This window comes from Oncorhynchus mykiss, chromosome 20 (assembly GCF_013265735.2).
Source record: "Oncorhynchus mykiss isolate Arlee chromosome 20, USDA_OmykA_1.1, whole genome shotgun sequence".
Classification (NCBI taxonomy): Eukaryota; Metazoa; Chordata; class Actinopteri; order Salmoniformes; family Salmonidae; genus Oncorhynchus; species Oncorhynchus mykiss.
The window spans coordinates 22,037,054-22,049,578 of NC_048584.1; the positions used below are offsets into that span (position 1 = coordinate 22,037,054).

Genomic DNA, 12,525 nt, shown 5'->3' on the forward strand with positions numbered 1-12,525 from the left:
CTTAAAAGGATGAGAGAGGCCTGTAATTTTCATCATAGGTACATTTCAACTACGACAGACAAAATGAGGGGGAAAAATACAGAAAATCACATTGTAGGATTTTATATGAATTTATTTGCAAATTATGGTGGAAAATAAGTATTTGGTCACCTACAAACAAGCAAGATTTCTGGCTCTCACAGACCTGTAACTTCTTCTTTAAGAGGATCCTCTGTCCTCCACTCGTTACCTGTATTAATGGCACCTGTTTGAACTTGTTATCAGTATAAAAGACACCTGTCCACAACCTCAAACAGTCACACTCTAAACTTCATTATGGCCAAGAGCTGTCAAAGGACAACAGAAACAAAATTGTAGACCTGCACCAGGCTGGGAAGACTGAATCTGCAATAGGTAAGCAGCTTGGTTTGAAGAAATCAACTGTGGGAGCAAATATTAGGAAATGGAAGACATACAAAACCACTGATAATCTCCCTCAATCTGGGGCTCCACGCAAGATCACACCCCGTGGGGTCAAAATGATCACATGAACGGTGAGCAAAAATCCCAGAACCACACGGGGGGACCTAGTGAATGACCTGCAGAGAGCTGGGACCAAAGTAACAAAGCCTACCATCAGTAACACACTACGCCGCCAGGGACTCAAATCCTGCAGTGCCAGACGTGTCCCCCTGCTTAAGCCATGTCCAGGCCCGTCTGAAGTTTGCTAGAGAGCATTTGGATGATCCAGAAGAAGATTGGGAGAATGTCATATGGTCAGATGAAACCAAAATGGAACATTTTGGTAAAAACTCAACTCGTCGTGTTTGGAGGACAAAGAATGCTGAGTTGCATCCAAAGAACAGCATACCTACTGTGAAGCATGGGGGTGGAAACATCATGCTTTGGGGCTGTTTTTCTGCAAAGGGACCAGGACGATGATCCCAAACACCGCCCGGGCAACGAAGGAGTGGCTTCGTAAGAAGCATTTCAAGGTCCTGGAGTGGCCTCACTGCTCTAGAGGAGATCTACATGGAGGAATGGGCCAAAATACCAGCAACAGTGTGTGAAAACCTTGTGAAGACTTACAGAAAACATTTGACCTCTGTCATTGCCAACAAAGGATATATAAGAAAGTATTTAGATAAACTTTTGTTATTGACCAAATACTTACTTTCCACCATAATTTGCAAATAAATTCATAAAAAATCCTACAATGTGATTTTCTGGATTATTTTTTCTCATTTTGTCTGTCATAGTTGAAGTGTACCTATGTTGAAAATTACAGGCCTCTCTCATCTTTTTAAGTGGGAGAACTTGCACAATTGGGGCTGACTAAATACTTTTTTGCCCCACTGTATAAGGAGGTGGGCATCTAACCTCGGTGGCAGCTCTGGTTCTGGATGCCGCCCCCCTTCCTTACACTGAGTCCGCTCTTGTATCACTGAACCATGGATCATCGTCGGAGGCTACCGGACTGTGGCCCGTCGTTGGAGGTTCCGGACTGTGGCCCGTCGTTGGAGGTTCCGGACTGTGGCCCATCGTTGGAGGTTCCGGACTGTGGCCCGTCGTTGGAGGTTCCGGACTGTGGCCCGTCGTTGGAGGTTCCGGACTGTGGCCCGTCGTTGGAAGTTCCGGACTGTGGCCCGTCGTTGGAGGTTCCGGACTGTGGCCCGTCGTTGGAGGTTCCGGACTGTGGCCCGTCGTTGGAGGTTCCGGACTGTGGCCCGTCGTTGGAGGTTCCGGACTGTGGCCCGCCGTTGGAGGTTCCGGACTGTGGCCCGCCGTTGGAGGTTCCGGACTGTGGCCCGCCGTTGGAGGTTCCGGACTGTGGCGCGTCGTTGGAGGTTCCGGACTGTGGCCCGTCGTTGGAGTTTCCGAACTGTGGCCCGTCGTTGGAGTTTCCGGACTGTGGCCCGTCGTTGGAGGTTCCGGTCTGTGAACTGTCGCCGGACGCTCTGGACTGGGTACTGTCGCCTTACACTCTGGACTGGGTACTGTCGCCGGACGCTCTGGACTGCCGAGGCGCACTGTAGGCCTGGTGCGTGGTGCCGGGACTGGTGGTACCGGGCTGAGGACACGCACCTCAGGGCGAGTGCGGGGAGGAGGCACAGGATACACTGGACCGTGGAGACGCATTGGAGAGCTAGAACATAGAGCTGGCTCAATACGTCCTGGCTGGATGACACCATGCGCATCTCTGCATAACACGGTGCCTGACCAGTTACACGCTCCCCACGGTGAGCACGAGGAGTTGGCTCAGGTCTCCTACCTGACTCAGCCAATCTCCTCGTGTGCCCCTCCCATAACGAGGAGACCAAGGCGCAGTGTGATTAGAATACATTCTTCTTTATTTACACGAAGAACACTAAACAAACAAACAAAACAACAAAACTAATGTGAAGCTATAAGACACGAGTGCTGACAGGCAACTCCCAGTCCCTGCCGCTGAAAAACATCCCCACATCATGATTCTGCCACCACCATGCTTCACCGTAGGAATGGTGCCATGTTTCCTCCAGACGTGACGCTTGGCATTCAGGCCAAAGAGTTCCATCTTAGTTTCATCAGACCAGAGAATCTTGTTTCTCATGGTCTGAGAGACTTTAGGTGCCTTTAGGCAAACTCCAAGCAGGCTGTCATGTGCCTTTTACTGAGAAGTAGCTTCTGTTTGGCCACTCCGCCTGAATGGTGGAGTGCTGCAGAGATGGTTGTCCTTCTGGAAGGTTCTTCCATCTCCACAGAGGAACTCTGGAGCTCTGTCCGAGTGAATATTTGGTTCTTGGTCACCTCCCAAAGGCCCTTCTCCCCCAATTGCTCAGTTTGGCCGGGCCGCCAGCTTTGTCATTATGGGGTATTGTGTATGGAAAACAGCCCCAGACCATTATTCCTCCTCCACCAAACTTTACAGTTGTCACTATGCATTGGGGCAGGTAGCGTTCTCCTGGCATCCGCCAAACCCAGATTCGTCCGTCGGACTGCAAGATGGTGAAGTGTGTGTCATCACTCTAGAGAACGTGTTTCCACTGCTCGGGTCCAATGGTGGTGAGCTTTATACTGCTCCAGCCAAAGTTTGGCATATGCTCATGGTGATCTTAGGCTTGTGTGCGGCTGCTCAGCCATGGAAACCCATTTCATGAAGCTCCCGACAAACAGTTATTGTGCTGATGTTGCTTCCAGAGGTAGTTTGGAACTTGGTAGTGAGTGTTGCAACCAAGAACAGACCATTTTTACACACTTCAGCACTTGGGGATTCCATTCTTTGAGCTTTTGTGGCCTTCCTCTTCACGGCTGAGCCGTTGTTGCCCCTAGACGTTTCCACTTCACAATAACAGCACTTACAGTTGACCGTGGCAGCTCTAGCAGGGCAGAAATTGTATGAACTGACTTCTTGGAAAGGCTGTGTGCTCGATTTATTCACCTGTCAGCAGCGGGTGTAGCTGACATAGCCAAATACACTCATTTGAAGGGGTGTCCACATACCTTTTGTATATATAGTGTACTTATCCTGTAAAATTAAAATAGCTTACTTGCTACTGAGTTGCTGTTAAAATACAGAACATATCTTAATTAACAAGTATACTGTATTCAGAATACAGTTGCATAATATCATTTTACAGCAATAACTAATTCAGTTGTAAAAATACAGTAAGTTTTATATTTACTGTAAAAAAAATAAACGTGTGTTCCATAAGCACATCTGAAGTATCCTATACGAATAACTGTAATTGCAAGTGAGGCGTGATGAGAATTTACAGGACGATCCAAAAAGTATCCAATTGCATTGCGATTGACTGTAAATATACAGCAAAACATCAGTATCATAAAATGTACAGCAATTGCGTACAGTGTAGCTTTCTATGCTTTGTAAGCACAACTTAAAGCATTAGTTGAAGCATATTGATTTGACTAAAAGTATGAAGTTCACTATACTAAATTGAAGTAACTTTAGATTAAGTTAACTCAACATGGAATCCAGATTAGACTTGTTTTCAAATTTCAAGGCAGCAGGATAACACACTTTTATGTTGACTCAACAAATCTTTTTTTTTTAACAATGACCAATTTCAGTATGTTTCAGTTAAGTTGACTTTGGAAAATGAGCTGAAACAACTAAAAGGCAAAAGAAGTGTTTACAGTGTACACACGCACGTACACTGAGCCATTCACTATGTCTTCGGTGTTTTATTATTAAGGCCCTATGGCCGTGACAGGGAACAGAAATCCAAGTGGAAGAGAAACTCTGAGCTGAGGTAACTTGGGAATGTACTGTCAGCAGTTTTAATGACAAAGGCAGTCTGTGAGTGTATGTGTGTGAGGGGATATACAGGCTATTGGTAGTGAAAGATAAGCCTTAGGATTGCTGTGGCAGAGAGCTGTGTGCTGCTGGCTGGGGTGATAATGACCCTATCACGCCTGTTGACTCTCTCTGGATGACTGGGTGGCAAATCTTCTCTACGATTGTGTGTGTGTGTGTGTGTGTGTGTGTGTGTGTGTGTAGTGGGGAAGATATTTTGAAACTTTCTTGCTGTTCTAGCCCAACTTTGTACTACTAGTCTTCGCATCCTGCATTGGTGTAAACTGGTGTAGACTGGGGAGGTGTGTGTAGACTCAGGAGGTGTGTGTAGACTCGGGAGGTGTGTGTAGACTCGGGAGGTGTGTGTAGACTGGGGAGGTGTGTGTAGACTGGGGAGGTGTGTGTAGACTGGGGAGGTGTGTGTAGACTGGGGGGGGGGGGTGTGTAGACTGGGGAGGTGTGTGAAGACTGGTGAGGTGTGTGTAGACTCAGGAGGTGTGTGTAGACTGGGGAGGTGTGTGTAGACTCAGGAGCTGTGTGTAAACTGGGGAGATGTGTGTAGACTGGGGAGATGTGTGTAGACTGGGGAGATGTGTGTAGACTGGGGAGGTGTGTGTAGACTGGGGAGGTGTGTGTCAACTCAGGAGGTGTGTGTAGACTGGGGAGGTGTGTGTAGACTGTGGAGGTGTGTGTAGACTGGGGAGGTGTGTGTAGACAGACTGGGGAGGTGTGTGTAGACAGACTGGGGAGGTGTGTGTAGACAGACTGGGGAGGTGTGTGTAGACTGGGGAGGTGTGTGTAGACAGACTGGGGAGGTGTGTGTAGACAGACTGGGGAGGTGTGTGTAGACAGACTGGGGAGGTGTGTGTAGACAGACTGGGGAGGTGTGTGTAGACAGACTGGGGAGGTGTGTGTAGACTGTGGAGGTGTGTGTAGACTCGGGAGGTGTGTGTAGACTGGGGAGGTGTGTGAAGACTGGGGAGGTGTGTGTAGACTCAGGAGGTGTGTGTAGACTGGGGAGGTGTGTGTAGACTGGGGAGGTGTGTGTAGACTGGGGAGTTGTGTGTAGACAGACTGGGGAGGTGTGTGTAGACTCAGGAGGTGTGTGCAGACTGGGGAGGTGTGTGTAGACAGACTGGGGAGGTGTGTGTAGACTGGGGAGATGTGTGTAGACTGGGGAGGTGTGTGTAGACTGGGGAGATGTGTGTAGACTCAAGAGGTGTGTGTAGACTGGGGAGGTGTGTGTAGACTCAGGAGGTGTGTGTAGACTGGGGAGGTGTGTGTAGACTGGGGAGGTGTGTGTAGACTGGGGAGTTGTGTGTAGACAGACTGGGGAGGTGTGTGTAGACTCAGGAGGTGTGTGCAGACTGGGGAGGTGTGTGTAGACAGACTGGGGAGGTGTGTGTAGACTGGGGAGATGTGTGTAGACTGGGGAGGTGTGTGTAGACTGGGGAGATGTGTGTAGACTCAAGAGGTGTGTGTAGACTGGGGAGGTGTGTGTAGACAGGGGAGGTGTGTGTAGACAGACTGGGGAGGTGTGTGTCGACTCAGGAGGTGTGTAGACTGGGGAGGAGGTGTGTGTAGACTGGGGAGGTGTGTGTAGACTGGGGAGGTGTGTGTAGACTGGGGAGGTGTGTGTAGACTGGGGAAGTGTGTGTCGACTCAGGAGGTGTGTGTAGACTGTGGAGGTGTGTGTAGACTGTGGAGGTGTGTGTAGACTGGGGAGGTGTGTGTAGACAGACTGGGGAGATGTGTAGACAGACTGGGGAGGAGGTGTGTGTAGACTGGGGAGGTGTGTGTAGACAGGGGAGGTGTGTGTAGACAGACTGGGGAGGTGTGTGTCGACTCAGGAGATGTGTGTAGACTGGGGAGGAGGTGTGTGTAGACTGGGGAGGTGTGTGTAGACTGGGGAGGAGGTGTGTGTAGACTGGGGAGGTGTGTGTAGACAGACTGGGGAGATGTGTGTAGACTGGGGAGGTGTGTGTCGACTCAGGAGGTGTGTGTAGACTGGGGAGGAGGTGTGTGTAGACTGTGGAGGTGTGTGTAGACTGTGGAGGTGTGTGTAGACTGTGGAGGTGTGTGTAGACTGGGGAGGTGTGTGTAGACAGACTGGGGAGATGTGTAGACAGACTGGGGAGGAGGTGTGTGTAGACTGGGGAGGTGTGTGTAGACTGGGGAGGAGGTGTGTGTAGACTGGGGAGGTGTGTGTAGACTGGGGAGGAGGTGTGTGTAGATTGTGGAGGTGTGTGTAGACTGTGGAGGTGTGTGTAGACTGGGGAGGTGTGTGTAGACTGGGGAGGTGTGTGTAGACAGACTGGGGAGATGTGTGTAGACTGGGGAGAAGTGTGTAGACAGACTGGGGAGGAGGTGTGTGTAGACTGGGGAGGTGTGTGTAGACAGGGGAGGTGTGTGTAGACAGACTGGGGAGGTGTGTGTCGACTCAGGAGATGTGTGTAGACTGGGGAGGAGGTGTGTGTAGACTGGGGAGGTGTGTGTAGACTGGGGAGGTGTGTGTCGACTCAGGAGATGTGTTTAGACTGGGGAGGAGGTGTGTGTAGACTGTGGAGGTGTGTGTAGACTGTGGAGGTGTGTGTAGACTGGGGAGGTGTGTGTAGACTGGGGAGGTGTGTGTAGACAGACTGGGGAGATGTGTGTAGACTGGGGAGAAGTGTGTAGACAGACTGAAGAGGTGTGTGTAGACTGGGGAGGTGTGTGTAGACTGGGGAGGTGTGTGTAGACTGGGGAGGTGTGTGTAGACTGGGGAGGTGTGTGTAGACAGACTGGGGAGAAGTGTGTAGACAGACTGGGGAGAAGTGTGTAGACAGACTGGGGAGAAGTGTGTAGACAGACTGGGGAGGAGGTGTGTGTAGACTGGGGAGGTGTGTGTAGACTGGGGAGGTGTGTGTAGACTGGGGAGGTGTGTGTAGACTCAGGAGGTGTGTGTAGACTCAGGAGGTGTGTGTAGACTGGGGAGGTGTGTGTAGACTGGGGAGGTGTGTATCGACTCAGGAGGTGTGTGTCGACTCAGGAGGTGTGTGTAGACTGGGGAGGAGGTGTGTAGACTGTGGAGATGTGTGTGTAGACTCAGGATGTGTGTGTAGACTGGGGAGGTGTGTGTAGACTCAGGATGTGTGTGTAGACTCGGGAGGTGTGTGTAGACTCAGGAGGTGTGTGTAGACTGGGGAGGTGTGTGTAGACTGGGGAGGTGTGTGTAGACTGGGGAGGTGTGTGTAGACTCAGGAGGTGTGTGTAGACTGTGGAGGTGTGTGTAGGCTGGGGAGGTGTGTGTAGACTGGGGAGGTGTGTGTAGACTCAGGAGGTGTGTGTAGACTGGGGAGGTGTGTGTAGACTGGGGAGATGTGTATGTGTGCGTGTTGAAAGGGTTGATTGACTTTGTCCTCCTCACCGTCCTCTTATCAGGGCTGTATCACTCAGACTCTCAGCAGCAGGCTGTGCTTTTTGCCTCTGGACCAGCAATCATTTTCCTAAATCAATATCTGCCCCTGCGAGACCAGACACACACTGCCCTTTATCACTGTTAGGACTGAGAGATTTGGACAGTTTCTCTTCAAATTCAACCAAAACCCACATCTGTTATTTTAAGTGAGTTATTATTCTTTATTTTCTGAGATGTTTGTTTGTGTATTGGGCACGTGTGTGTGTGTGTGTTTTCTGCCATCATTTTTGTGTGTGTTTGTGTTATCTAACCTAATGTGGGACCTTATATATAAAGGTGTTAAGGGAGAAATGATCCATCTCTCCCTGTAGGAGCCACCGCTCCTCCAAGACCCTCTAGTCTACTTCTGTTGTTCTCCCTCCTATAACTAGATTACACCATGTTTATAGCTGACGTGGAACCGCTGTAGGCCCGTATTGATGACGTTAGCCAGCTAGAACTAGTAGTGATGAACCACAGTTTTAGGAGTATGTGGGGAGAGCCAAGCAGTGTGTCAGTTTGATACAATAGTCTGAAGTTTTGAGAAACAATCATTTTTTTTTATGTGAATCTCGGTGCAAAAAGACAGTAATTAGAGAAAATGGTTGTCATAACAACAATGTTTACTTGTTTACTTCCCCTGGTACATACAGTGGGTTTAGTACCTTAGAGAGGATGCTGTTTTAAAAGCTTTCCAGGAAGTAACCGCTCTGCTCTCTGACCCATGCCTCCAACAGACAATTAGAGCTGTGTGAAAAAAAACGTCCCATCAAACAGTTGTTGGTTTTTACTTTAACTACCGACAAGACAATACTCCTCTGCATAATAATCCACTGATAATAGTGTGTGTGTGTTTGTTTATTGTTGCCCCAGGCATATCAAACACTTGTTATTATTAATATTACTCATTATGTTGGGAAGCAAGTAGCATAGTGGTTAGAGCGTTTAGCCAGGAACCAGAAGGTAGCTAGCTCGAATCCCTGAGCCGACACGTTGAAAAAAAGTTGATGTGCCCTTGAGCAAGGCACTTAGTCCTAATTGCTCCTGGGTCACTGTTGTTAATGGCAGACCCTGGCCGGGACCCCTCTTTCCGGGGATGTCTCAGAGGGCGTTAGAATTTGTGCAAAAAACACATTTCCATTTCACACATGCATATCATACACACTTGTACATGTGACAAACAGGACAAATATAAACACCCATCAAATTATTATTATTATTATTCCCCAAGTAATTGTTTGCCTCTCTCTCTCCCTCTCTCCTCTCTCTCCCCCCTCTCTCCTCTCTCTCCCCCCTCTCTCTCACTCTCCCTCCTCTCTCCCTCCTCTCTCCCCCCTCTCTCTCTCTCCTCTCTCTCTCCCCCTTTCTCCCACCTCTCTCTCCCCTCTCTCTCCCTCCTCTCTCCCTCCCTCCTCTCTCTCCCCCCTCTCTCTCTCTCTCTCCCTCCTCTCTCCCTCCTCTCTCCCCCTCTCTCTCTCTCCTCTCTCTCCCCCCTCTCTCTCCAACTCTCTCCCACCTCTCTCTCCCCTCTCTCTCCCTCCTCTCTCTCTCCCTCCTCTCTCTCCCCTCTCTCTCTCCCCCTCTCTCCCCTCTCTCTCTCCCCCTCTCTCTCTCCTCTCTCTCCCCCTCTCTCTCTCCTCTCTCTCCCCCTCTCTCTCTCCCTCTCTCTCTCTCCCCACTCTCCCTCCTCTCTCTCCCCTCTCTCTCTCTCCTCTCTCTCTCCCTCTCTCTCTCCCCACTCTCCCTCCTCTCTCTCCCCTCTCTCTCTCTCCCCACTCTCCCTCCTCTCTCTCCCCTCTCTCTCTCTCCCCACTCTCCCTCCTCTCTCTCTCCCCATCTCTCTCCCCTCTCTCCCTCCTCTCCTCTCTCCTCTCTCTCTCTTTCTCTCTCTCTCTCTCCTCTCTCTCTCCCCTCTCGCCTCCCCCCTCTCTCTCCAGTTCTCCCCATGGTGAGGAACTGTGATGATCCCACTCCAGCCCCTCAGAGCAGGTCTATGGATGATGTTGAGGAGCTGGCTGCCAGCTATGAACGCAAACTCATAGAGGTGGGTACTACTGGCTGGCTCCGTCTTACCCTGACCAGTACTTAGGCAGCTGAGAAGGCTGCATTTCATTCCAGAAAGTAGCTTTCTCCCTTATACCCTCATTCACTCCCTTTTATGGAGCTGATGGAGAGATCATGGATTTCTATGCATATGGCAGCAACTAGTTAGAGCTCAAATGTTTATTCTATTCTACTGAGCCATTTACTTTATGTTTGTCTTCTTATCTTTTGTTATTTCTCGTTGTTGCATTATCGAGAAGGAACCTGCAAGTAAGCTTTTCGTTGGAAGGTGTATACCATGTGTATCCTGTACATACGACTAATGCAACTTAAAACTATCTACCCAGTCAAGTATTCAAACAGTCATGGAGATTGTAGGCAGCTGATGCACAGTTCCAACTCTGTTTTTACACATGACGATGATGCAGTCACTCAGAGACAGAGCCAGGGAGTGGGTGGTTCTGGGAGTTCTTGGCATGCTGGTTAACTACTGACCAACCAACGGTGTGGCACTCTGTGCTGAGAGACAATGACATCAGCAAACCCCGGGAACACCGCCCGCCTCTATTTTAATGAGGTTGCAGTCAATTATTCATAAGTGTTTTAAATTTCTTTAATAAGAAATAATTCTGTTTGTGTTTGGGAAAACTGTCATTTGACTTATTTGTGCATTTATCTATGTCTTTTTTTATTGTGTTTACTTAATGATGCGTTCATTTGCTTGCCTGTCAGTCTCAATAGGGCTTTCCTAAACGTGCTGAGACGGGTACTGCCCTTTTCCCTTTAAATCTCAGTTCAACGCTGTGACAACTTTATTTAAATGTACTGGCAGACAGTGTACATTTTTCTTTTGTCCTCCACATGATGTTACTATCTGGTTTGCCTGTTTATGTTCTCTCTGAAGTCATGGAAACATGCAGATGTTTAGACTACAGCAGTTTGGCTAGTACTGTTGGCTGTTGCTATTGACAATGGCTTTTACTGGTGGCCACAGTGAAATAGTTTGAACGTATAGGAGATTTGCTTTCATTAGGAATATGTAATAACCACGTGTGTAACCACAGTTCTTTATAAGCAAGTTCAGAGGTGTGATATGAGATAGTATAATATGGTAAGATACTATTATGGAATGTAGTAGTCTTTTTGTGGAGGACGAGATTGATATGTGTTTGAGGGTGTTTGTTCTACAATGAGATTTGGGTGTTTGAGGGTCTGTGTGTGTTCTACAGTGAGGTGTGTGCGTGTGTGTGTGTGTGTATAACAGTGAGATATGGGTGTTTGAGGGTCTGTGTGTGTTCTACAGTGAGGTGTGTGTGTGTGTGTGTGTGTGTGTGTGTGTGTGTGTGTGTGTGTGTGTGTGTGTGTGTGTGTGTGTGTGTGTGTATATAACAGTGAGATATGGGTCGGGGACTCCTGTGGGATCTCTGGATCTTCCTTTTGATCTGTTCTCTCATTAATTATCCAACAGCAGAAACACCACAGCAATTACTAACAGGCTTTGTTTCTGTTCAATTTAGAAAAGACTCACAATAATAGCAGCCTACGCCTGGAAACATGTTCCACTGTAGCCATTCCTATATTGATCTTAAAAATGGAAGAGATGGATGGACTAAATAATGCTCAACAAATTGCCAATTTGTGTGTGGGTGTGCATGTGCGTGCGCGTGCCTGTGTGTGTCCTTGCATGCGTGCCAATCTGAGTGGACAGCTTAGTCCTCTACCCGCCCCTCCTCCTTCCCCACCACCCGTCTCCCTGCTCATGTCACTTCCTGTTTGTGGAGACTGCTGGGTAAAGTGAGTCAGTGAGAGAGCGACAGTGTGCACCCAGACACTGACACCAATCTCCCCCCTCTCTTTCCTCCATTCCTCCCTTGCTTTCACATTCACCCCCCTCTCTCATGCTACCGCTCTGAGGGAAAGCTAAGCCTGTCGTCTCCTCTTTCCACTTCTCTCTGTTCTCTCTCTTCAGACTCGTTTCACATCCAATTACTTGTGTTAGATAGCAGGTCAGCTATGGTGGCCGTTTCTGCTTAGGCTGGGACTTCTCTGTACAGGTTCCCAGCTCAGCACAGCAACTCTGCTCGCCTCACACTAACTGCTGCTCACCTCACACTACTGTCAGCCTAGGGAGAGAGATAGAGGGGAGGAAGCGAGAGAGAGGGGGAGGGAGGGGAGGAAGGGAGAGAGAGAGAGGGAGGGGAGGAAGGGAGAGAGAGGGGGAGAGAGGGGAGGAAGGGAGAGAGAGAGAGGGAGGGGAGGAAGGGAGAGAGAGAGGGGGAGGGGAGGAAGGGAGAGAGAGAGGGGGAGGGGAGGAAGAGAGAGAGAGAGAGAGGGAGGGGAGGAAGGGAGAGAGAGAGGGGGAGGGGAGGAAGAGAGAGAGAGAGAGAGAGGGAGGGGAGGAAGAGAGAGAGAGGGGGAGGGGAGGAAGGGAGAGAGAGAGAGAGAGAGAGGGAGGGATGGAGGGAGGGGAGGAAGAGAGAGGGAGGGAGGGAGGGAGGGAGGGAGAGAGGGAGGGAGGGAGGGAGGGAGAGAGGGAGGGAGGGAGGGAGAGAGGGAGGGAGGGAGGGAGAGAGAGAGAGAGAGAGAGAGAGAGAGAGAGGGAGGGAGGGTATGGGAGAAAGGGGGATGGAGGGAGAGAACTGCCAGGATTACCTGCATCACAACAGGGCCATATAGAACTGTCATATGGCCCTCAAATAGAGGCTGACAACTGATTTTACTGTTAAGTTAGTTTGTAGCTGCTGCTCACCTCACACTACTGTCAGCCTAG

At 49.5% G+C, this 12,525-nt stretch overlaps 1 protein-coding gene across 1 annotated transcript in view; it reads left to right on the forward strand.

Annotated features, from left to right (window-relative positions):
- Nucleotides 1–12,525, forward strand: part of snx29 (sorting nexin 29) — a 117,243-nt gene that overhangs the window by 62,716 nt on the left and 42,002 nt on the right. Inside the window, exon 15 of the mRNA XM_036955984.1 lies at nucleotides 9,650–9,756. Coding sequence (XP_036811879.1) covers nucleotides 9,650–9,756 — 107 coding nt within the window. The remainder of the gene's footprint in view (nucleotides 1–9,649; nucleotides 9,757–12,525) is intronic.